This window comes from Humulus lupulus, chromosome 8 (genome assembly GCF_963169125.1).
Source record: "Humulus lupulus chromosome 8, drHumLupu1.1, whole genome shotgun sequence".
Taxonomy (NCBI): domain Eukaryota; kingdom Viridiplantae; phylum Streptophyta; class Magnoliopsida; order Rosales; family Cannabaceae; genus Humulus; species Humulus lupulus.
Genome location: NC_084800.1, coordinates 52,913,932 through 52,936,892, shown reverse-complemented (window position 1 = coordinate 52,936,892; position 22,961 = coordinate 52,913,932). Strand labels below are relative to the sequence as shown.

The following is a 22,961-nucleotide window of genomic DNA, read 5'->3' as shown; positions in this document are numbered from 1 at the left end:
GATTTTGTATTTTGACAAATTATTTTTTGGACTCTATGTTTTATAAAATAATTAAAATAGAATTCTAAACTCAATTTTGATGAAGAAAAAATTGAATATAACAACAAATTTTTTAAGTAGAATGCTTTTATTTTTATTCTGAATTGTTAGTTTGGTAAATTATTTGTGATTTTAGTTGAGAAAACATTGACCAAAATTAAGTTTAGAGTTCTATTTTAATCATTTTATAAAACATAGGATCCAAAAAGTAATTTATCAAAATACAATATCCAAATAAGTAATGAGACAAAACACGTAATAAAAAAATATATAAACATGTATTTAAGCTGTTATTACGTGGGTATGCGGCCCTTTTGAGTTTAATAATTATATATTTGTTATGAAGTCAACATCATATTTAATCAACTAAAATAACATTAAATTTAATGTCGACCATCTTATATTTTAGTACTAAGGTTAATTAACTATTTTTTTCAAAAAAAAAAACACCCAACCATATAATTTAAACGGAGAATATTAGGCATTTTCTCTAAACAGTTTAGAATTCAATTACATAGAAAATTTTATATAGTTCTATTCTTAGGTTTGGTTATTTTTGTGATGCATGTACTTTAATGATTTTCCAAATTGAAGTATTAGTATTATCACGGATAGTTCTTGTTGCCTTCAGTTTAAATACATTTTTACAGTTGTTCTAAAATTTTTATGTTTGATTAACATATATCAATTTCTTTGTCTAAACTTCTCAGAGAATTAATGAAGTGAGAATATTCGGCCACTTTTCTAATTAAATAATTTTAACATTTAAACTGTGATTTAGAAATAATATGTTAAATGGTAAATAGATTTTGTTAGATACCTTACCTACACCAAAACAAAAAATGGCAGATTTTGTTACTTACCCTTTACTATACCTATATACAACGTTTTATATGTTATTTATCAATTAATACAAAATTATTTACCTTACATACAAATATAATAGTCTGAGTTAGAGGCTATAGCCAATAGCCTAACGGTCACACACGGTTTCTGTCTCCAGCCAATGAGCCAAGGCCCACCTCACCTCCACATTCTGTCTCTCCCGTTCTTAACATACTCTCTCTCTCTCTCTCTCTCTCTCTCTCTCTCTCTATATATATATAAAGAGGTTATACAATATACACAATATATTTTTATATAGATTCACCGCCACTCGCAAGATATTTCTCTGGGTTTCCTTTAAACGAATTAAACTGTTTTGGTTGTCAATGGAGGATTTCTTTTGATGATTATTTTCGCTCTGCACTTTCCAATCAAAACTCTCTGTATCTTATCTTTTAAGCTTTTGGTGCTCTGCTTTTAATGGCGATTTCAGATTCGCCTGAAAGCGTAGGTACCACGGTTACCACCTCCATGGCCACTAATCACAACACCGTTTCAGATCTCAACGTCTCCTCGATTCGGAGGAGGCCTAACGCCGGCGTTACAGGAGCTCCATCCAATTCTAGTTCCGGTACCAGCTCTCCTCTTCCTCTCGACACCGATAATTCGCTTAAGGACTTGGTTGCTGACTCGGCTAGTGATGTCTCTTCCGTCGGGCGCGTCAGCGACAACGACGGGGATCGGATTCCCGCCGTCGATGGCCCCGTGGACTTGGCCAAGGACGCCACTGATACGAAGGAGAGCCCGGAAAAGGTTCGCAATGGTGAGGATCAAGGACTTGACTTCTCGGCTATGAAATTCGCTTACCGGCCGTCGGCTCCGGCTCATCGTAGAGTTAAGGAGAGCCCTTTGAGCTCCGATGCCATCTTCAGACAGGTTTCACTTTGTTATTTTTCCCCCCCGAATAAAAGACTGTCATTAGAGAAGAAGTTTCGTCAAACTTGAATTCTAAAAATTCATAGAAGTTAGATTGAATGGGGGAGAATTTGAATTCTTGGGGTTTAGGGGGAAGACTTACTACCATTCGAGTATAGTTGTTTTAATTTTATTTCACGTTTATATTTTGATGGTGGTACAAATAAATGCATGAATGAATGAATGATTTCGCCAAAATGTTACGAATGCATGTTCTATATAAACTTCTGTGTGTTGGGTTTTGTAAATACAAATTAGTAGTTGCATGGTGTTTTTATTAAATAATGAGTTTTTTTTAATGTTAAAAAATGAGTTAAGAAGCGTTAAGTTCAACGAGTTCAGCGATGCTGCTATGGAAAATGAGTTTCTTAAGCATTACTAGTTTGCATTCTGTTGAATTTGGATGGAGGGATTGCTGACTTATTATGTTAATTTTTTGGCAGAGCCATGCTGGTCTTTTCAACCTTTGTATAGTAGTACTTGTTGCTGTGAACAGTAGACTCATTATTGAGAATTTGATGAAGGTTTGTCTCCATATTTCACTTGTACAGTTATATGACGACTAAAATATGTCAACGTGACTTTCCTAATTGTAAAGGTCTATGCAGGCTTATTTCTCGTTGGAATAACTTTATTGATTTTGGACTGTGATTTCTTTGCTAAAACATGTGAACTTAGGCCTAACTACATTTATGTGCACGTCTTCTAATTGTTGTTGCAGTATGGTTGGTTAATCAAATCTGGCTTTTGGTTTAGTTCAACATCGTGGCGCGATTGGCCCCTTTTTATGTGTTGGTACTAATTTCATGACATTTGCCTTTGGCTTTTGGGTCGAGAATTATATAATTAATGTTAATGACTCAGGGCTTTTAGTTTAGTTTAGTATCATTTGACCCGATGTTTTTCTGCATTTCTGTTATATGCAGTCTTACTCTTCCACTGTTCCCGCTTGCCGCTTATACAGTTGAGAAGCTCGTTCAGAAAAAGTACATAAATGAGCCTGTGAGTGATCAGTTCTAACTACTTTGATAAAATTTCTGCACACAATTCTTTATCTTGTCAATTGGACTTTAATAATAGAATTTTGCTTTGAAAGAAACAGAAAAGGAAAGGACTAGATATTCAATGTTAGTGCCATATCTATCGTTTCTACGCACTACTTTTTTAGTTTCCAAGATATGTTTAAATTTGATTGTGTATTTTAATATTACAGGTTGTTGTTTTTCTTCATGTGATTATTAGCACCACAGCAATTCTGTGTCCAGTTTTTGTTATTCTCAGGTCAGTTAATTCTTGCTTGTATGTTGAATGTGATTACACCTTTCATTCTCTAGTATTTAAACCTTCTGTTAGAGTTTGTCCATGTATTATGTACCCCTTCCGGAGATTATCTGTAGTGGATTACTGGAAAGAATAAGTCAGTACATTTAATTAATTACATGTTTTACATAGAGATTTTACAAGACAGGGACGATAGTGAAAATACTTTATTGAATCAATGAAATGCAGGTGTGATTCAGCTGTACTTTCTGGTTATGCGCTGATAATGTTGGCCTGTATTGTGTGGTTAAAGCTGGTCTCTTATGCGCATTCAAATTATGATATGAGAGCACTTTCCAGATTAATTGAAAAGGTATTCAATCCATAATTTGAGCTAAAAGAAATTTTCCTACTTGTATATTACTGAAAACAAAAGGCTGAAGAAAAGAATAATTTTGTTTATACAGGGAGAAGTTCTACTAAGTTCTTTGAATGTAGATTACAATTACAATGTTAGCCTCAAAAGCTTGGCATATTTCATGGTTGCTCCAACATTATGTTACCAGGTATTGGAATTTAATCTCATTATTAGAGGGGGGTCTTCCATCTTGATGATTTTTTATTATTATTTACATATTAGTTTCTAAAATAGATATGTGAAGATTGAATTATTTGACGAGTTTTTCTGTATTAGTATTTTGTAATACTTGTTAATAATTTTTGTTTCTAATTGAATTGGTTTTATATGATGCATTTTCTTTACAGCCAAGCTATCCTCGTACAGCATACATTCGAAAGGGTTGGGTCTTTCGTCAACTTGTCAAATTGATCATTTTTACAGGAGTTATGGGATTTATCATTGAACAGGTAACTGAGGGTTTTTTATTTTTCTTCTCTCTCTTATTTTTTTAAAAAACCGTTGTTATATGTATAGATATACTAACTGTTGTTTCTCCAGTACATTAATCCTATTGTGAAGAACTCCCAGCATCCACTGAAGGGGGACCTGTTGTATGCCATTGAAAGGATTTTAAAGCTTTCAGTTCCAAATTTATATGTGTGGCTCTGCATGTTCTATTGTTTTTTTCACCTCTGGTATGTTCACACTTTTTGCTTTAGCAGACCCTTTTATTCTATTTCTTGCCCTCTTTTATACTTGTATGTGTTTATGTGTGTTGGGTTGTGGCTTATTTTGGAACTCAGACAAACTTATTGATAGTGCAATAAGCTAATATTTTTTCAAAGAAAATCCGTCTTTAGAAGCACTTTCACTTACCTACAGAGTGCAAATGTAGGTTAAACATACTAGCTGAACTTCTTCGCTTTGGTGATAGAGAATTCTACAAGGATTGGTGGAATGCAAAAACAGTGGAGGAGGTAGCTTCTATGACTATGACTAATGCTTTTTGTTATGTTTTATTCTAGCAGCCCATGCTGCAGATAAGCTTTAACTGTTTGTATTTTTTGCATGTCTCCCTTGGTACTATGACTATTACCAGTATTGGAGAATGTGGAATATGGTACGTGTCTTATTCAAATTAAGTATTTATATTCACATTGTATTAAAATTTATCATATTCAAGTTCTGTTTTTATTGCTTTATTTATTTTTTCTTTTTTATTTTAAATATTGCCACTGTGATAGATCATTTGCCTAATTGATTCCATTGTTCTAGCATTGTGGTTGATATGAAAATGGTGAAATAGTCTATATTGTTGAAGTTTTTTTTTTTTTTTGGGTGAAATCTGACTATCTATTGATTATGCCTTGGTTTGCATTTCTTACTGGGAATCTTTGTTTCAGCCTGTTCATAAATGGATGGTTCGCCATATCTATTTACCATGCTTGAACAAAGGAATACCAAAGGTAATTTATATTTCTCCTGTCTCAAATTTAAGTGCTTGAAAATCTAACTTGGCATTGACAAACATGTTTAATTGTTTTTTCTGGTCTTGCAAAGAGTACTTGATAGTTGAAATTCAAGTAATATGCATCATATGTGATTGCTTCCTGTGCAAATTAGTAACTTTCCATCTAGTATTGAGTGCCTCCTCAGTTGCCATATATGTTTACCAGTTGAACTTTTTATTGAGATTTCCAGTGGTGGTTGCTATGCTTACTGAATTTAATTTTCCCTTATTTTGAATTCAGGGAGTTGCCATTTTGATTGCTTTCCTAGTTTCTGCTGTTTTTCACGAGGTATAAAACTTTCTTTCTGCAATTTCTTTATCACTAAATAATAATCTTTCTTTCACTCATTATGATCTCTTGTTTTGATTTGTCTAGTTATTGTACAAGATGGTTATTGTTTATTTACTTTTATTCAGACGTATTTTGTTTGCTCAGTGAGTCATGCCTGGATTCCACATAGAGTAATGATATATAGATACACAAATTACACTCAAACATTACACACATTTATGTAGCAATTTACTTTTACCTGGTGGAACCCTTCTTAAATAAATATGATTGGTTGAATTTTTTTTGCCGCATAAGTGTAATATTTTGGTGTAATTTGTTTTGCATCATACTCTGATTTTGTTCTTATAAATGATCTTCTAGCAGTAAAAGGATGCTTTAGTTTTTTTGCCTTTTTTTTCACCCTTTTGGGAAAGGGAGTTATGTAATGGAGAGACTGAAAATATGCCTAAGAGCTGTAAAATTTGAACTTCTGCAAATTATTTTATTTTTTTCATTTCTTTTATTCCTCATAAGTCACATCCCTAGTCCTTCAACTTCATTAATTTACTGATGGTGGCATGTGATTATTGTTTTATCTGTCCTCAGTTATGTATTGCAGTTCCTTGTCACATTTTCAAGTTATGGGCGTTCATTGGAATTATGTTTCAGGTAAAAAAAGTACTTCCATTTTGCAGGCATTTTTTTTCCTATAAAATTCTTCCACACTTTAGCCGCTATCAAATATTCATTCTATTTTAGTCTTCAAGTTCTGCCCCTTGTGTTGCAAATAAGAGGTGTAAATGTAAGATCTAATGATGTTACTTTTTACCCAGGTTCCCTTGGTATTGATTACAAATTACCTGCAAAATAAGTTCAGAAACTCAATGGTAAGTTTATTTATCCGAGGATGCATTTAAGTGTATTCCTATTTACAATTTAAACTGATTTTAGAGCCACTCTGCGATAATTTATCTTGGATACAGTTATGGCAATTTATAAGCAATCACTGCTTGAAATTATTTCCAAGCAATATCTGTGCAGTCCTTGATACATAAACATAACTGCCCATTGCACAACTGTTGCATATATTTGTTCCAAGAAAAACCACGTTGACAGTAACCATTACTCTAGTCTATCTGTCTACCACTGAATAGTGTAGTTCTTTATTGATTTACTACTTAAATTCCAAGTTTCCAACCCTTGGTCTTGACAAGTTTGTTTTAACTTTATTTTCAGGTGGGAAATATGATATTCTGGTTCATTTTCTGCATTCTTGGGCAACCGATGTGCGTGCTCCTATATTACCACGATGTCATGAACCGAAAAGGGAAAAATGAATAAACCATGAAACTCTTCTCCATATCTGACTGTAGTTTAGATCGCACTCAAAACCGAAAGTTGTCATTGACTTGCCTAAAACTCCATGATTCTTCAGGGCAATTCAACTCATGTGGCAGAGTCTTCTAATTGAATTACATGACCACTTATGAAGCAGCTTCCGCAGAGTCTTCCTCATCATGCCCCCCCTAGAGTGGATTCCTACTTGATCCATATAACTACACATACAACGCATTGAGAGTGAAAAGCACCACAATTTGTAGAGCTCAGTTTAATACTTGATGGGTCTAATTGACTATTGTGGAGATCTAAAAAAAAAATTGACTATTGTGGAGAAAGCTTGTAATTTGTAAACGTTTCAGGATCATCAATACTTGGTCAATAGAATCCATGGTTACTCAGTTACTCCAAGACCAAGAGACCCCGATGATCAATCGTTTATTATTCTTTGGGTGATACAAATTCACGGCAAAAATACATCACAATTTTTTTTATTCATTATTACTGGCGTAGCTTTTAAGAGCTTTTTCTTTTTGAACCCATTTCGGCAATGCCTTTCTGTTTTCACTCATCTTGCAATCTAATCAGAGATGGTTTTGTCAACTCAATTTAGCACGTTTGAACATGGCGTATTTAGATAATACTCCAAACCAGAGTTGATGCACTCCCACTCCTCCGCAATCAAAGGCTGAAAAAGAGAGCCTAATAGTCTAATACTAACTTTTTTGACTACCATGTCAAGTAGGTCCATAGTCAACTTTACCGCTCTTGTTTATTAATCCCCACATTAATCAGACGGTGGTGTGAATTTTTTGTGCAATATCTTGATCTTTGAAAGAGAAAGAAAAAAGGATTGAGAGCTCAAACTACTCACTCTTCATATATAGTCCATATCAACTTTTACTTTATAAACATATCTACAAGCTTGTCCCCCATGTTCTCTTATCTTAAATAGTTAAATTGTCTCTTTTCTTAAATGTCACGGTAAATTATTATTATTATTATTAACAAGTATTCTATTCCACAAAGAGTGAAGTCAAGTAACATCTGAATGCATAATGATGAGATTGGACAATAATAAATAGCTTTTACTGTTTTTTGCTTGTTCGTTTGTTAATTTTGAAGAAGCTTCTTCGTGAATAGAACGGAACCACCGACGCAGACGTCATCATAATAATCAGTCCCTAAGTCTCTACTCTAATCAATAAAATTTAAATCAGATTAATTCCCAAAATGTAAAATAGTACGAAATCAATCAGATTACATAAATAAATCTCCTGAGAAAATGTCAAACCTCCACAACGGTTTATTGATTAAACTAATCCAAATACAGAAAGAGAGAGGAGGTAGACCTTTCTAGAGAGAGAAGAGGAAAGAGAGAAAGAGAGCTCGAAATCTCATCCCTGAGCTCGGGGACTAAGCAATGGAAGATTTCAGATCCAAATCATTGGGGCATGGAAAAATGCAGATGGAGAGCTACTACGGGACCGGGGCCGGGGGACCCACCTCATCTGGGGTCAGCGGTATGCAAGATCTCAGGTGTTACAGTGCTTCTTACGCAGCCTCAGTCCACCCAACCCAAGCTCAGTCCCAATCCCAAGTTGGGAACGAGGGAAAGTTGAAGAAGGGCAAGTCCACAAATGGGTCTGTCTCCAAAAGTTGGAGCTTCAATGATCCAGAGTTGCAGAGGAAGAAGAGGGTCGCTAGCTATAAAGTCTACACGGTGGAAGGGAAGGTCAAAGGGTCTTTGAGGAAGAGCTTCAGGTGGCTCAAGGAAAGGTGTAGCAGAGTGGTTTATGGGTGGTAGCGATTCTCCGGGAAAACCAAAAATCGGTGGTACTTTATAACTCCTCTTTTTTATTTTTGGTTGTTTGATTTGCTTAACGTCTCTCATAGTGTTGAATTCGGTGTTGTTTTAGAAACTAAGAAAAGTTCATATGATTTCTTGATGGTGATATATATGTCTATTGAATAATTGTGTATATTCTGGCACTCTGTTATGTCAAATTGTATGGCAACTCTTTTCATCGGGTTGTAATTGCTATTGCTTTTCCCCCTAAGCTGATTTGCTTAGGAATATAAGCTTTACATTCGAGAGAAATCGAGGGTGGAAATAATATTTGATTATCTTATTTTCTTACAATGCAGAAGCTTTCCTCTTCTTTAGAGTGTTTGGGCACAGCATGTTTTGAAATAAAACAAAGAACTCCCATTGATTCAATTATTGTGGTTGTGGATAATTTGGTATCAGAATCTCAAGTTAATTACTTCATTGTTATATGTTTCAAGATATTGTTTTGTAACATCTTTAACAAAAGCAAAAGCCTAGGTCACATTGCCTCCCCTCCAATATACTTTCTAGTATTAATCGTAACCCAATTAGACTCTGAACAGTCCTTTTCCATCACTAGCTATTGAGGCTAATTGGTTTTGATTATTTATGCAACCTTCTCAAATTCAAGTTCACTTGTTAGTGTTGTGAGCCTGAGGTAAGTTGTTGGATGCTTGAGTGTGTGATTTGGTTCAAGACTTAGCGTTTCTTGTATTTTGTTCCCTCCACTGATAAATAATTAAAAAGAATATACATCTTTTGCATTTCTCAGAAGAAAGCTTAGATTATATAAGTGTTTTGCGTCCTTGATGACTGGGAATGATGAACATTAAGAAAGTGGCTTCCTCCATTGAAGTAGGTTTTCTTTTTTCTTTGATCACTTGTGAACTGAGCAATAAGGGTGTCATACTGGAAATTTTTGGAGAAGTTTACACCTCAAGAATTGATTTTGGATAATTAATAGATTAAAAAATTATAGAAAAAGCTGCAGTTGGGGTGTACAAGACAAAACTTCAGCCTATCTATTCCTCATTTAAGGTGTAGGGTGGTCCAAAAAGTGATGTGCAAACATAAAAAAGGTGGCATTAATTATCTTGATTCGAGAACAAATATATATTTTTTATGGAGGGTTTCTCAAGAGATTTTCCATTTCAATTCTTAAATGGTTAATGTTCCTATCAGTATTTGCTGACTCATATTCCGATGCTCATTAATCTCTCATGTATTCTACCACCAGAGTTTTTGGATAAGAGTTGAATGGTTAAATTGGTAATATTAATATTTTTCAGAATAAGAAACCATCTAAATTTAAAGTCATGGATTACACTGACGAATTTTTTTATCAAATAACACTGTTTTTTATCAAATATCAGTGGAGTTATTGAATTTTCAGAACACCGAATAGTGGGTAATTAAAGATTCTATCTAGAGTTTCAATCAAGTAATTCATGCGCACTCTTACTAATACTTAGATGGCTCTCAATAGATCCTCTACCTCATTTTTTTTAAATACATTTTTAAATCACACATTTTTTTTTATTTTATTTCTAAGTTTTATATTATCTCATACATCAACTTCTTTATTTATTTTTCTACATCATTTAAATATTATATCCTTAAACATATTTTATTAATTAAAATAATTAAAAAAAAATAATAATAAATATATTCTAAATGAGAAAGAGAAAGTTTATAAAGAAAAATAATAATATTAAAATATTATATAAATATATGTAAATGTAGATATAGATTAATTAGAGTTTGTGCATAGCTATTATAAATATATGTATAAAAGAGTTGATGAAAGATGTTTTTGTGAGTTTTAGTTTAAATTATATAGAAAAAGTGTATTATAAAATACATCACCAAAACATATTTTTTTATAATTTATCTTAAACTTTTACATTACCATATACCAATTTTTCTAAGTGTCACACTCATATATATATATATACATATATATATATACAAAAATTTATAAAAAAAATAATAAAATTTTTATAATTTGATAAATATCGTTTCACTATATATAAAAAAATATTATTTATTTAGGTAAAAAAAATATAAGTTTCTATGAGCCGTTAAACAATGACTATTTAACTATTTTTTTTTTATATTATAAAAAATTACACATATTAGCCACTACAGCGCTCTTAAAATTCTATATTTGTTTCTTTTATTAATATAAAATCGTCGTATATGTATTCTCATCGTTTCTATCTTCTATGCTTTTCCAAGTAATATTAAATTGGATGAATTCTGACTGGTAGCTTTCCAAGTTGCTTAGTCACCACATTCATTATGTGAAAAGATATAAAGCGAACCCAGTTGTACATTTCACAATCTATAATTGCATACTCTGTTTGCAAATCACTTTTAAATATACTTGCCGGATCATGTTAACTTTATTGGCAGCACAAACATCTACATGCTTTTTACTCTTTTTACCAACACCGTTAATTAGGCTCTTTTTTCAGAGATGCTGTTCTCTTCTCTTCTAATTTAGGTAAGGTAACATTTTGTTTGTCCCTTTCTCATTGATGCTCTTCTTTTCTAATTTAGGTAAGGTAAACATTAGTTTCCCATCTTCGATTGTGTAAATTTTATTTAAGGAAAAAATAATAATAATAATTAATGATCATCTAATATTTGTTCTGTCCATTTATGAACTCCCTATTTACTTTCATACTTACATATTACTAAAATATACATTATCATACATGATTTGTTAAATTTTAAGAAGTGGGCCATAGAGAAGTATAACTTGGAGACATGAGATTTCTATTTTCGTTACATATGCTCAAAAGTTAGTTTTAGTTAATAAATCATGATGAATGAAAAAGATAAAATTTATCAATTTGCTAAATTTAGCTAATTTTATGCCAAATTTGAAATATCCTTTAACACACGTCAGTGGTTTTTTTTAGCACTCCATGGAGATCTCTTACCAATTTTTTTTTTAAGTGGCTTCCTAAGTGAAAATCAATATCTTGAAGATTTACAGGCTGCAGTCAAATGATGCGATTTCATCGTCCGCATTAGAAATATGTTCAATTAGGAATCATAATTACATGAGAAAATTTTGTTTAAACAAATGGGAAATAGCCTCCCCAGAATGCATCAGCAAGCAATAAACAAACAGATTACTTTCAGAACGCATTCTGACAAAGCCACAGCGTTTAAGACGAATAACGACTTGTACATCAGCCATGTTTGGCCACGAAACATACATTGCCAAAAACAACAGAGAAGAAACGCCAAGCAGCTACTAGAAGACTGGAGTCTTATTCTTAACCTACTACAACTAACTCGAGAAATTATTCAAATTTCAACCACGGCAAGATGACTGGGAAAGTACCGAGATTAAACTAATCATTTTATTTTTTAAAAAAATGAATGATCAGCATACTAGTTAAACGCAGCAAAACAATTAAGCAGGAGGAAGATATTGAGCGGTACACTTTTAGTGCAAACATATCATACCAGCATTTGTGCTCACAATAATACGAAAAATGATAATGAAAAGAGATGAATACAATGGCCTATTTATGGAGCCAGCAAGTTTAACCCTGTTAGTGCAAAACAACACCATAAAGCACATCTTAAAAATCAAGAACGTAACATGCAGCAAGAGGACATACGAAAAGCGGAGTTGAAGCCAGAACACAATTTAATCACCCCTTTCTCTTCTGGCTGCCAACCAACTTTTGTAGACTGTCTTCCCTTGGTATAGTCAGTAGCTTTTAAGAATTGGGTCGAGATTAATTTGGCTATAACTGCACATAACCCAGAATTCCAGCAGTCAAGTCATAAAGTCCTAACCTTCAGAAACTCCTAGAAAAATAAGCCATTCTACTGCAAAAATATAGCAGCACACCAATTGAAAATGAAGTACAATAGATGTGAATCTCTAATAATGGACCTTCTCCTCGTCTAATTGTAGACTTTCGATGCCTTTGAGAGCTCCGTCAAAGTTCCTTGTGTGAGAAGTATGTCTCCCAGATGATGTACGCTTGGTTTCAGAAGGACCAACCATAGGTGAAGGTGCACTTCTTTGCCCACTTGAAATTCTGTATGCTGCACCAGGGCTTGCTTCAGTTGTACGGGAGCGATGTGGATCAGACTCACTTCCAGCAAATGCATCTCGGCTGCTAGAAACAGCAGCTCGCCTAGATGATCCACTTGAGCGAGCCAATATGTTGGAGTTTGATAGCTGCAATGTCCAAGCATCATGAAATTGGCGTGATTAAATAATTGCACAGCAGAAGTTCCTCCAAGAAAAAGATTGACAAACATGATTCTTGAAAGAAAATGGGTGCAAATAACGAAACCAAAAAAAACTTGGGAGTCAGACAAGAACCAACAGAGATCTTAATTTTTACTAGGAATATTATGTACTAAGATACACACCAAAGCTTCTTTACTAAATGTCGATTCTTGAGCAACTGGACTTTTCTGCTTTGAGAAGGGTCCAGAATTCAAGATTGGTCCTGATATTCTCCGTCTGGAAGAATCCACAGAAGACAAACCAGCTGGTCGCCCTTCTTCCTCACCTGTGAGGATGTCAGAGAAAGAATCCACATCAATAAAAACACTAAATTTTTACAACTTAAAAATAATAATAGCAAATTTAAAAATCAGCATAAAAAGATAACAATGCTGCCTCATGAAAAAGCTCAGAAATGATCAAAAACTACTCGGGTCTAACAAAATTGCATGAAAAAAATAAGAGGCGCTTACACAGTCTTCAAACGTGTAAATAAAGACAATATATTAGAAAAACAACAAAAAACACATTTATATCAAGCTCAGGGAATACTGTCTAACAAATACCTATCTGCCTATCAGCATTGGCGACGGCAAGGGGCATTGCAGAACTAGTTCCTGCACCAGGACCCTAAAGAAGAGAGTGTTACATAAAATCATGAACAATGATGAGAGACAATGTAATACAGAATTAAAATGCTCACAACGGCACGGGTTGGAGGAGTTGCAAGCTGTGATTGCTGATACTTCAATATTGTCCAGTCAAATACATAATCAAACTGGAAACCTAAAGCCAATACCAATAGTCAGAATTATCTCTAACCAATACATTCTATAAGAAATGCTAAGCCTAAAACACAAACTATTTAAAAATAAAACCTTCACGAATAAAGAGGTCACGAAATATTCTTTTCAGATAAGCATAGTCCGGCTTATCATCAAACCGTAGTGATCGACAGTAATGAAAATACGATGCAAATTCAGATGGATACCCACGACATAATGCCTGTAAAAACAATTGAATATTCAGTTATAATGGACTAGACAGAATGACAGAAAAAATACATAATTATGCATGTTATACCATACCTCAATAGAAGTAGAAACTTTCTTTTCACTAATTTTCTCATACTTTTGTTTCTTAGTTCCAGCTTTCAGTCCTTGCCAAGGAAGACTGTATTGTAATTTATTAGTAAACCATTGTTAATTTTATAGTGCTGCAAGAATACAAAAGTGGAATAGGAAACAGCAATTACCTTCCTCTAAGAAAGTACATAAGAACATATCCAAGAGATTCTAAATCATCCCTGCGACTTTGCTCTGTAAAAGTCAGGATGTCATATATCCAAAAGATGATACTAATCACTCGAGGAAACTTTACTGTGAAACACCAACGGAAAAAAGAAAAAAGTCATTAGATCACATACCAATGCCAAGGTGTGTGTTCATGCTTGCATATCTTGCAGTTCCAGTCAAATTCTTATTTTCTCTGCAAGGTTATGACCATGGATGTATGAAATTACGCTTAACTTTTAATATTAAAACAAAGTATAAAAGTTCAAGTTTAAGACTTTACCTGTAAGGAATATGTTGATGAGTGGTACTGTCTCTATATTTCTTAGCTAGACCAAAGTCAATTATGTAGACCTACATGCGAGAGAAAAGCAAATACCATATTGATATACACTCACTGACAAAAAATGTTACATACGTACAGTACCAATAAATCCAAATATGTCTCTCCGTATATAAAATTTAGCAAAACCTGATTTGCACGCCTCCCAAGGCCCATTAGAAAATTGTCAGGCTTGATATCGCGATGTAAAAATGATTTTGAATGAACAAATTCAACGCGATTGATCTGAAATAGAAGTGCAAAACAGGTGATTGTGAATAAACCATGGAAAGAATAAGATCAAATAAAAAAGAAACATATACTAAAATCTCAACAAGAAAGACCAACCATTTGATCAGCAAGCATTAGAACTGACTTTAAAGAAAGTTTCCTGCTACAGAAATTAAAGAGATCCTCAAGACTAGGACCAAGCAAATCCATCACCAAAACATTATACTCTCCTTCAACTCCAAACCATCTGACATTTGGAATTCCCGCTGCCACACCAAATTACGAGTAGTCAGTATGAGAGAACTTCAGTCAAACATTAACAATGAAGAACTATCTGTGTAGCCTAAAAAACATTATTCACTATCTCTCTCACACAGACACAAACCAGAGATTTAAATAATAATAAGGTGCTTCTCTCCCTCCCTCCCTACCACACACACAAAAACAAGAGGTTTACCAAAAAAAAAAAGTGTCTCCGTCCCTCCCTCACACACACACACACACACCAAAATAAAATTAAATGAGGCTTTAAAATGATACAAATAAAAATGACATTTACAATAATAAAAATACAGTCAAAGGAAAATTTAATACTTCCTCCCTGCAGGATTCTGTATAATTTTGATTCGTAGAGCAATTGAGGATGCTTTGTCTTAACATTCTCCTACACATAATCAACAAGACAAACATGATCATTAATTATTAGAAGTAAAGTACCACCAAGCCACAAACTTAATAGACAAATATATGACTGTATCACAATGACACATTCTGATAGCTCTTTTCGTTTTTGATATTGGTCCTCCCTCAACTATACAATCTTTGGGAGATTGGATTCTATGGCAAATTTTTAGACACCAAACCTCATGGAGCAATCTATAATGGACTGACCACTCAATCTATCCCTCTAGGAAACATTCTTACAAAAGCTTCGATCATATCTCCTTTTCTTTGTATCTAATAAAACCCAGATAAACTAAAGTGGAATAACCATCAACCAACCAACCCTACATTTAATAAGATTTGTGGTTCAGCATTATTGCTCTTACACACTTATTTCCAGTGATGGCACCCAAATGACCAGCAAAGCATAAAGCACAAGTGCATACACAGAAACAAAAACAAAGTATACATCCAGTGACCCAACCAAAAAAAAAAAAAAAACAGTTCAAGAAAATGTGTAAACTTCCAAACAACTTACAAGCTTAATCGCAACCTCTTCATTAGTCTGTATATTGGTCCCTGCACGACAAAATCAGCAACAAATGACACCCATTTTTCAAATTCAGCCATATAATTAAAAAGTAGCAATAATTGCAAAAAATAGATAAATACAAGCCACAAACCTAGATAGATCTCTCCAAAAGAGCCGCTGCCGATCTTCCGACCAAGCCGAAACTTGCCCCCAACACGAGTGTCCATCGGCGAAAACGCAAAATTGAAGCCCTATCTATAATACCAAACCCTAATGCACTCAAAAAAACAATAAGAAAAAAAAGTTAATGATTCCAAGTAAACAACCTAACTAAATTTCAACGCCATACTTTCTATTAAAAAAATTGCACAAAATTTTGGCCAAAACAATCGCACAGCATCAAATACCCATCTAATCGAAACCACCCCCAGCGAAAAGAAGAAAAAAAACACAAAATATATATATTATAACCTAATTTATGGCTCTCAAAACTGAAGATATTTTCTTGTTGAACCAAAAATTTAAAAAAAAAATGGTGATTAGCTATACCTTGTTTCTCTTACTTTCTCTCATAGTTGTTACTTGCTTGTTTTGTTGTTTAGATTGAATCACACAGCAAAAGCTTCGAAAATTAAACGCTATTATTTGTTTTTAATTAAAAAGAGAAAAAGGGGGTGCTATGCTCTCGTGTGAGCGTGTGAACCACGCGCATAAGAAAAGAAGAAGCTCTACTTTCTCATACGGGCACTCACGTGACTCTATCCAACCAATTTCTTTTCTTCCATACTTTCAGTCTAGCGTAAAAATGCCAATTGTATATATTTTTTTTAATTCATCTCAAAAATGCCAATTAAGATTACATTGTTATGAATCAATCAAAAATGGGAGACGTCTCAGACTAACAACTTTTGGTACGTGAAATAATTGTATAATACATTTGATCAAATAAAATAAATATATGTACCAGGTTGCAGCACTAACGATCTAATACCAAATAAGTTTGGTATGGTTGACCTACTCACATTGTCATACGGAAATTACAACTTTATGTTTATAAAATCTCTTCATTGTAATAAGTGTATATAATAGAAATTCTTAATTTTAATAGTTTTTTATTTTTTTTAATATTAATTTTAACATAATATTGTTATATTTAATAGAATATTTTTATATTTAACAGTAATTTGTAAATACTTAAACTTAAATAAAATAAAATAATTAATTTTTATTAAAGTAAGATATTTTATAATGATAATTATTTAAAAATAATAAATAATTAAACAAATTAAAATATGATATTTTTTAATATTTTACAATGATAATCATTTAAAAACAATAAAATCATACGTTTTATAACTTAAATAAAATTTAATTAAACTTAAACTCATTTATTAGAATAATATCATATTAAGCATATAATATAATTTAGGGTTTATACTTTTTTGGACCATGTGTTTTGTCCCATTACCTGTTTGGACCCTGTGTTTTGACAAATTACTTTTTGGACCATATGTTTTGTAAAATAGTTAAAATAGAACCTTAAACCTGATTTTGGTCAATGATTTCTCAACTAAAATCATAAATAATTTACCAAACTAACAATTCAGAACAAAAATAAATTCATTCTGCTTAAAAATTGTGTTGTTATATTCAATTTTTTCTTTGTCAAAGTTGAGTTTAGGGTGTTATTTTAACTATTTTACAAAACATAAGGGCTAAAAAGTAATTTGTCAAAATACAGGGTCCAAACAGGTAATGGAACAAAACACAGGGTCCGAAAATGTATAAACCCTATAATTTAATGTGAATTAGCAACAAATTACTTTTAAAAAAAAACTAGCAAGAAACTTAAATTTAAAATCCACATATAATATTTAATATTACATTAAACATGTAATATACAATCTCTCGTTGTCACTCCCAAATTCAAAAACTAGAACAAACTTAAACAAAAAATAATAAATAAATTATTTAATTAAAATAGGATATTTATTTGAAATTTATATGACATTAATATAAATTTTATAAACAAAACTAAGCAAACATGCATATTGCACGTTGCTTGTATCTAGTAGATTTATAAATATATTATTTTTGGACAACTAGAATGAACAAACTACCCTATTTATCTCTGTAGTCTTTTTTTAAGACAAAAGTCTCTTATCTTTTTTTTTTTGAAAAAGATGGATTTTATTAACAAACATCCTGCACCAGTACATCCATCACACTAGAGGCAATATCCTCTTTAAACATCATACAATCAGCAACAATAGGCGATGCTCGTGCAAGAGCATGGGCAGCCCTATTAGCAGAACGCTTAATAAACAAAACAGAGACATTTTGACACTCCTTCAGCAGAGATTTACATTCATCAACAATGTTACCAAAGTAAGAAACCATAGAGATAGAACTCCTTATTGCTTGAACAACCAACAAGCTATCTATCTCAATGATCACGTGAGTCCAGCTTCTCTGTTTTAGCCAGCTCAACGCCTCACGAACGCCCATAGCCTCGGCTACTTCTGGAAGAACATCTCCCATGCGACACCTGAAAAAGGCTTCAATCAGACCTCCCTCATGGTCTCGGGCTAACCCAGCAAAGCAAAAAGAAGAAGACTCCCTAAATATGGAGGCATCAACATTAATTTTCAAATGACCCACAGCTGGTTTCCTCCACGACACCATTCCATCCTCAGCATCTAAAAAAGATGGCGCTGGCACATCAGATTTCTCCTGGGCTTTAAGCCAATTTCGAAGTGTAACGTCCGCCATGAGGAGCACCCCGTACACCGAACTTTCTTCCGCCTCCAAACCCATTCATTTCTGCGATTCCAGACCGCCCAACACAGCATAAACACCTTCTCTATCTGCTCACCTGCCAACCCATTGATGCAATTCTTCAACCAGGTTGTGAACGTTTCCGCCTCATGACCCAACGAGCCAAAACCCAGAGTAGCCCAGCAAGGCCGAACACTACGACACCCAACCAAGCAGTGGAGAATAGATTCATTGTCAGATTCGCATAGGGGGCAAAGGAGATCGATGTTCACGTGTCTCAATCGGAGCTGAACCTTGGTGGGAAGACATCCAGAGGCAGCTCTCCAAACCAAATGCCTAACCTTAGGAGGGACCCTTACTTTCCAAATGATCTTCCAAAAATCCCTTTCCAAATCTGTAGCCTCCCCAAATTTAAGCAACTGAATATGTTTATAACAGCTTTTCACCGAGAACAAACCCGAACTCTCAAGAGACCAGTACCAATTGTCGACTGGATGAGAATCACTAAGAGGAATGCTGAGGATGCACTTCACGTCCCTTTCATTAAATAACTCCCTCACCAGATCCAAATCCCACTCTAGATGGTCAGTTTGTAGCAAAGAGGACACCTTGGCCGAAACCAAAGCGGGATGAGAGGAAGAGACACACGGATTATCTTTGCAAGGCAGCCAAGGTTCACGTAATGGGTCAAAGCAGGTGCTAGGTGGCGTGTGGGTAATGGGTCTTGTATCAGTATATTACGTGAAAAGTCTCTTATCTTTTAATATAGTAGTATTTAAGTTTCTAATATTTTATTAATGTAAAAGCTCATTACGTTAACATATTGTTCCACACCTTCCTATTTTTGTTAAGTCTCATCTAAAGACTCAATCATTATTTTTTAAAATTATTTTAATTAATTTAAAAATTGTAAAGTCAAATAAAATTGTATTTAATCAATAAAAAATCTAAATTAATTTAAATAATGAATTGAAAAATATATATTACTTTTTTTAATTGAAAAATATATGTTACTTAAAATTACTAAAATAAATTTTATTCATTAATACATATTTACTAAAATATTTTTTTAATTATGTTCTTAAATTACTTTTTTCCATTAATACATAAATATAAAAGTTATAATTCATTTATACGGTCTTTTAATAATTGATGCAAAACTATATAAAACAAAGTTATTAACTCTAAGTATACATGTTCTTTTTAAATACTGATATTGTCAGCAAACTGTGTATCAATTTTGAAATGAAAAATATTTATATATCTTGAAATGAAGTGACTCAATTTTGAATCCTACCAAAAACCAAAAGTTGACAGGGTGATGTGGAAGTGATAAGATTATATGTATTATATAATACATTTATAGGGGAATTCTTCTATAGGGGCTTCACTTTAAGCTTTATCAGTAGGGCTCTCAGTGTTTACAACCCGTAAATAGTTTTTGGCGCGATTTTTTTTATGACCATGTATATTGTAGCTATTTAGAGCATCCTGCAAATTTTCAGAAAATTTCGAATAGTTTACAGTACTAAAAACTAGGTTCAAACATATTGTTGCACGTGTGACTAATTTTTTTTATGCGCGTGGAAAACAACATGTTTGAACCTAGTTTTCGGTACTATAAACTATTTGGAATATTCTGAAAGTTTGCAGGATGCTCTAAATAGTTACAATATACATTATCATAAAAAAAGTCGCGCCGAAAACTGTTCACGGGTCGAGAAACACTGAGACCCTTACTGGTAGGGCTTAAAGTGAAGCTCCTGTAGAAAAATTGTTTTACATTTATATATATATATATAAACACATATTCATTTAAATACAATAATTAGAGGTTTCATGTTTTTGCTTTGATTTTCTTTGCTAGCTTTATATGTATCTCGATTCAGGAATCAACAATATGTATAGTCACTAATATATCATATGTGTGATACATAGTAAATAGAATTAATTTCTTCAATGGATAATATGTATTCTAATTTCAGCACGAGTCTTTCACTCAGATCGTGTATAGCTGGCAGATGACTGCAGGGAAGGAATAGCTTATAAATCCAAGTATTCTTTATGTTAACAGCGCAGTTCTCGTGTTGATTGTCCGAGCTAGGGTACCTAAGTTGAAAAGCGCGATCTTGTAATATTTATCAAACATAACCTCCATGATACAAGCTCGATGGTGTATTCAGCTTATGGTAGATTGAGGATATGACGTGTCCGCGGATCCCCAAAGACTCGGATGATTTATACGATTGTCTATGGCCAGCCTGTGATATTTAATGTCCTAGATATTATGAATCTATTTATTTCATGATCAAATCGTATCCTAATATAAATGGGAATATCTTATAATAAATGTAATATATATATATATATATATGCAAATATGTGATTAACTCACGCGGTTATCCAAATCTGTCAAAGGAGTTTCTCTATAAATGTTGAGAATATTGGACAGGAAGAGAGATGGCTATTCTGTAATACCGAGACACTGTCAAAATAGAGAGAGAAAACAGTAATAATATAGACTCATGGACTAGGTGGATTTTCACCACTGAACCACGTAAAAATGCCAATGTTTTTGAGAATAATTTTCTTATTTCGGTTTACCATTAAGAACTAATTCATCCTTGTGTATTTTCTTGATTCACTGTTGGTGAAAAACCGCATCAACAGTTTAGTGCTTTCATTGAGAGTTGAGATTAGTGCTTTCATAAAAACTCAAATCAAATATCATCATGGTGGTCACCCGCTCAATGCATGATAATGAGATGGAACAACTTGGTGGGTAGGGGGCCCATCATACCGCTGTTTCAAATGAGCATGGCCCTGAAGTTCAGCAACGACCCGAAAAGCAATCGGTGGGCCACGACGATATTGGGAGTTCGGCATCACTGCCACCGAACCCAATCCCAGGCTACTTAACTGCGGTAGAAATGGAAAATATGCAGTTAAGAAGCCATCTTGCTAGGGAAAATAGGCATATTGAGGAGGTTTTGGCTAAGTTACCCCCTTTTGCAACCAACGTTGAGGTCAGAAAGAGGCAAAGTGGGTCTCATAAGTCCCACAGGAATAACTGATCCAAGCCAAGTTGGTCAGTCAGAACTGCCACCCCAAGCTCTGTGCCCACAACGCAAGATCGTCGGATTACTCAACCTAGTGGCCCTCCTAGGGGTCATCGACAAATTAGTTGATCGGTTAGAACCGCAACCCCAAGTTCGATACCACCGTTACGCGCTCATGGGAATACCTATGGCAACTCACGAGGAGGAGTCGAGTAGGCTCACAGAGATAAAATGTTCCGACCAATCCTCCTGCGCCACAATCGGATTGCCAGGCACAAAGAGCTAGAAATGGTGGGGCAGAGCGACCGCGAGCTAATTTTGTTCACCGTGATGGAACAAGAATTGCCTCGCCAGTCAGGCATCCCCCATAAGACATCCGACATCACCTCGTTCTGCACGAGACATTCCAGTTCATGGGAACAACAGGAGAAACCTTCCTCCATCTGCTCGAGATATTCCTGCCTATGGGGACAGCAGGAGAAATCCTCCTCCATCTGCCCCTACTTATGTCCTGCGGACACGTGTCAATAGTCTGGATCCTCAGCCTCAACCGCGGGAAATCAGCTTCGCTAATGGAAATTATTGGACTGAGAGCCATCGAGGTACCAGAACCGAAGGCGATCTGAGAAATCACCTGAATTCGGCTCAAAGTCCCCGGTTTCGACCCACAACCTGACCTGCGAGATCGTTTAAACTCGTTGAGAAGAAATTCAGCTCGAAATGAAGGAGTTAGTTACACTCGTCAAGGGGGAGGTCCTTCCAAAGTACGTGATAACGGGAATGTCCCACAAAACCAAGCCCGAACTTGGAGGGACAACAACCCGCCGAACGCGTACGACGGGACGGGAGCTGTTGAACAGCCCTAGAATAACCTAGGAACCAGGGACCAAACCCTCGAAAGGTTAGCCCAAATGGAAGAGCTGATGAAAAGGCTCCTATTGGAAAAAGAGTAAGATGAGTGTGATTCAAAGGATGAGCTCAAGCTTTTCGCCCCGAATATTGTGGCGACTGCATATTAACCGGTTTCAGGATGCCCCATCTATCGAAGTAAGACGGAGACAGAGATCCGTCTGACCACTTAGGAATGTTCAACACCATGATGATGGCCCACAACATCGGACCCAAGCTAAGATGCCTAATATTCCCCTCGACTTTAATTGGGCCACCTAGACAGTGGTTCAAGCAGTACAAGAAGCATTCAATCAGCTCATGGAAAAGCTTCTCAGCTGATTTCAAAAGAGCATTTAGGGCTTCTCAAGCAGCTAGAGTTAAAGTTGACTCTCTGGAAAATGTAAAACAATAACCCGGTGAATCGTTATAAGCATACCTAAGTAGGTTCGCCAATGTTGCTGTGCGAGCTAGAGATGC

At 34.4% G+C, this 22,961-nt stretch overlaps 4 protein-coding genes across 5 annotated transcripts; 2 read left to right on the top strand and 2 right to left on the bottom strand.

Annotated features, from left to right (window-relative positions):
• Nucleotides 1–1,099: 1,099 nt before the first annotated feature.
• Nucleotides 1,100–7,160, top strand: LOC133797239 (diacylglycerol O-acyltransferase 1B). 2 transcript variants are annotated; one of them, XM_062235078.1, is made up of 16 exons: nucleotides 1,104–1,800; nucleotides 2,283–2,363; nucleotides 2,561–2,634; nucleotides 2,766–2,841; nucleotides 3,053–3,120; nucleotides 3,349–3,472; nucleotides 3,567–3,665; nucleotides 3,865–3,966; nucleotides 4,058–4,194; nucleotides 4,395–4,476; nucleotides 4,599–4,619; nucleotides 4,903–4,965; nucleotides 5,251–5,298; nucleotides 5,887–5,949; nucleotides 6,114–6,167; nucleotides 6,517–7,160. In XM_062235078.1, exons 1-16 carry the CDS (start codon nucleotides 1,345–1,347, stop codon nucleotides 6,619–6,621), a joined length of 1,653 nt encoding a protein of 550 aa, XP_062091062.1. In that variant the 5' UTR covers nucleotides 1,104–1,344; the 3' UTR covers nucleotides 6,622–7,160. The 2 variants fall into 2 exon arrangements, with proteins under 2 accessions (XP_062091063.1, XP_062091062.1); XM_062235079.1 differs by lacking the exon at nucleotides 5,251–5,298 and having other exon boundaries at nucleotides 1,100–1,800.
• Nucleotides 7,161–7,738: 578 nt separating this feature from the next.
• Nucleotides 7,739–9,053, top strand: LOC133797241 (uncharacterized). Its single transcript, XM_062235082.1, has 2 exons — nucleotides 7,739–8,454; nucleotides 8,767–9,053. Exon 1 carries the CDS (start codon nucleotides 8,042–8,044, stop codon nucleotides 8,423–8,425), a length of 384 nt encoding a protein of 127 aa, XP_062091066.1. The 5' UTR covers nucleotides 7,739–8,041; the 3' UTR covers nucleotides 8,426–8,454; nucleotides 8,767–9,053.
• A 2,844-nt stretch (nucleotides 9,054–11,897) lies between these two features.
• LOC133797240 (casein kinase 1-like protein 1) lies at nucleotides 11,898–16,459 on the bottom strand. Its single transcript, XM_062235080.1, has 15 exons — nucleotides 16,306–16,459; nucleotides 15,908–16,026; nucleotides 15,763–15,803; nucleotides 15,156–15,225; nucleotides 14,679–14,827; nucleotides 14,481–14,576; nucleotides 14,292–14,362; nucleotides 14,143–14,204; nucleotides 13,972–14,035; nucleotides 13,805–13,889; nucleotides 13,595–13,721; nucleotides 13,420–13,502; nucleotides 13,283–13,346; nucleotides 12,860–13,002; nucleotides 11,898–12,662 (listed from the first exon to the last, which is right to left on the bottom strand). The coding sequence occupies exons 2-15, from the start codon at nucleotides 15,981–15,983 to the stop codon at nucleotides 12,360–12,362; spliced, it is 1,434 nt and encodes a 477-aa protein (XP_062091064.1). The 5' UTR covers nucleotides 15,984–16,026; nucleotides 16,306–16,459; the 3' UTR covers nucleotides 11,898–12,359.
• Nucleotides 16,460–17,949: 1,490 nt separating this feature from the next.
• LOC133797237 (uncharacterized) lies at nucleotides 17,950–18,542 on the bottom strand. The gene has a single exon (XM_062235077.1). The coding sequence runs from the start codon at nucleotides 18,526–18,528 to the stop codon at nucleotides 17,950–17,952; it is 579 nt and encodes a 192-aa protein (XP_062091061.1). The 5' UTR covers nucleotides 18,529–18,542.
• Nucleotides 18,543–22,961: the final 4,419 nt, after the last annotated feature.

Coding starts and splice junctions, on each gene's coding strand:
- LOC133797239 (XM_062235078.1), top strand. CDS start 1,345: ATGGCGATTTCAGATTCGCCTGAAAGCGTAGGTACCACGGTTACCACC. Junction 1,801..2,282: donor CCGATGCCATCTTCAGACAG/GTTTCACTTTGT, acceptor ATTTTTTGGCAG/AGCCATGCTGGTCTTTTCAA. Junction 6,168..6,516: donor ATAAGTTCAGAAACTCAATG/GTAAGTTTATTT, acceptor CTTTATTTTCAG/GTGGGAAATATGATATTCTG.
- LOC133797240 (XM_062235080.1), bottom strand. CDS start 15,983: ATGGACACTCGTGTTGGGGGCAAGTTTCGGCTTGGTCGGAAGATCGGC. Junction 14,036..14,142: donor GAACACACACCTTGGCATTG/GTATGTGATCTA, acceptor TGACTTTTACAG/AGCAAAGTCGCAGGGATGAT. Junction 13,890..13,971: donor ATGTACTTTCTTAGAGGAAG/GTAATTGCTGTT, acceptor ATTACAATACAG/TCTTCCTTGGCAAGGACTGA.
- LOC133797237 (XM_062235077.1), bottom strand. CDS start 18,528: ATGGCGGACGTTACACTTCGAAATTGGCTTAAAGCCCAGGAGAAATCT.
- LOC133797241 (XM_062235082.1), top strand. CDS start 8,042: ATGGAAGATTTCAGATCCAAATCATTGGGGCATGGAAAAATGCAGATG.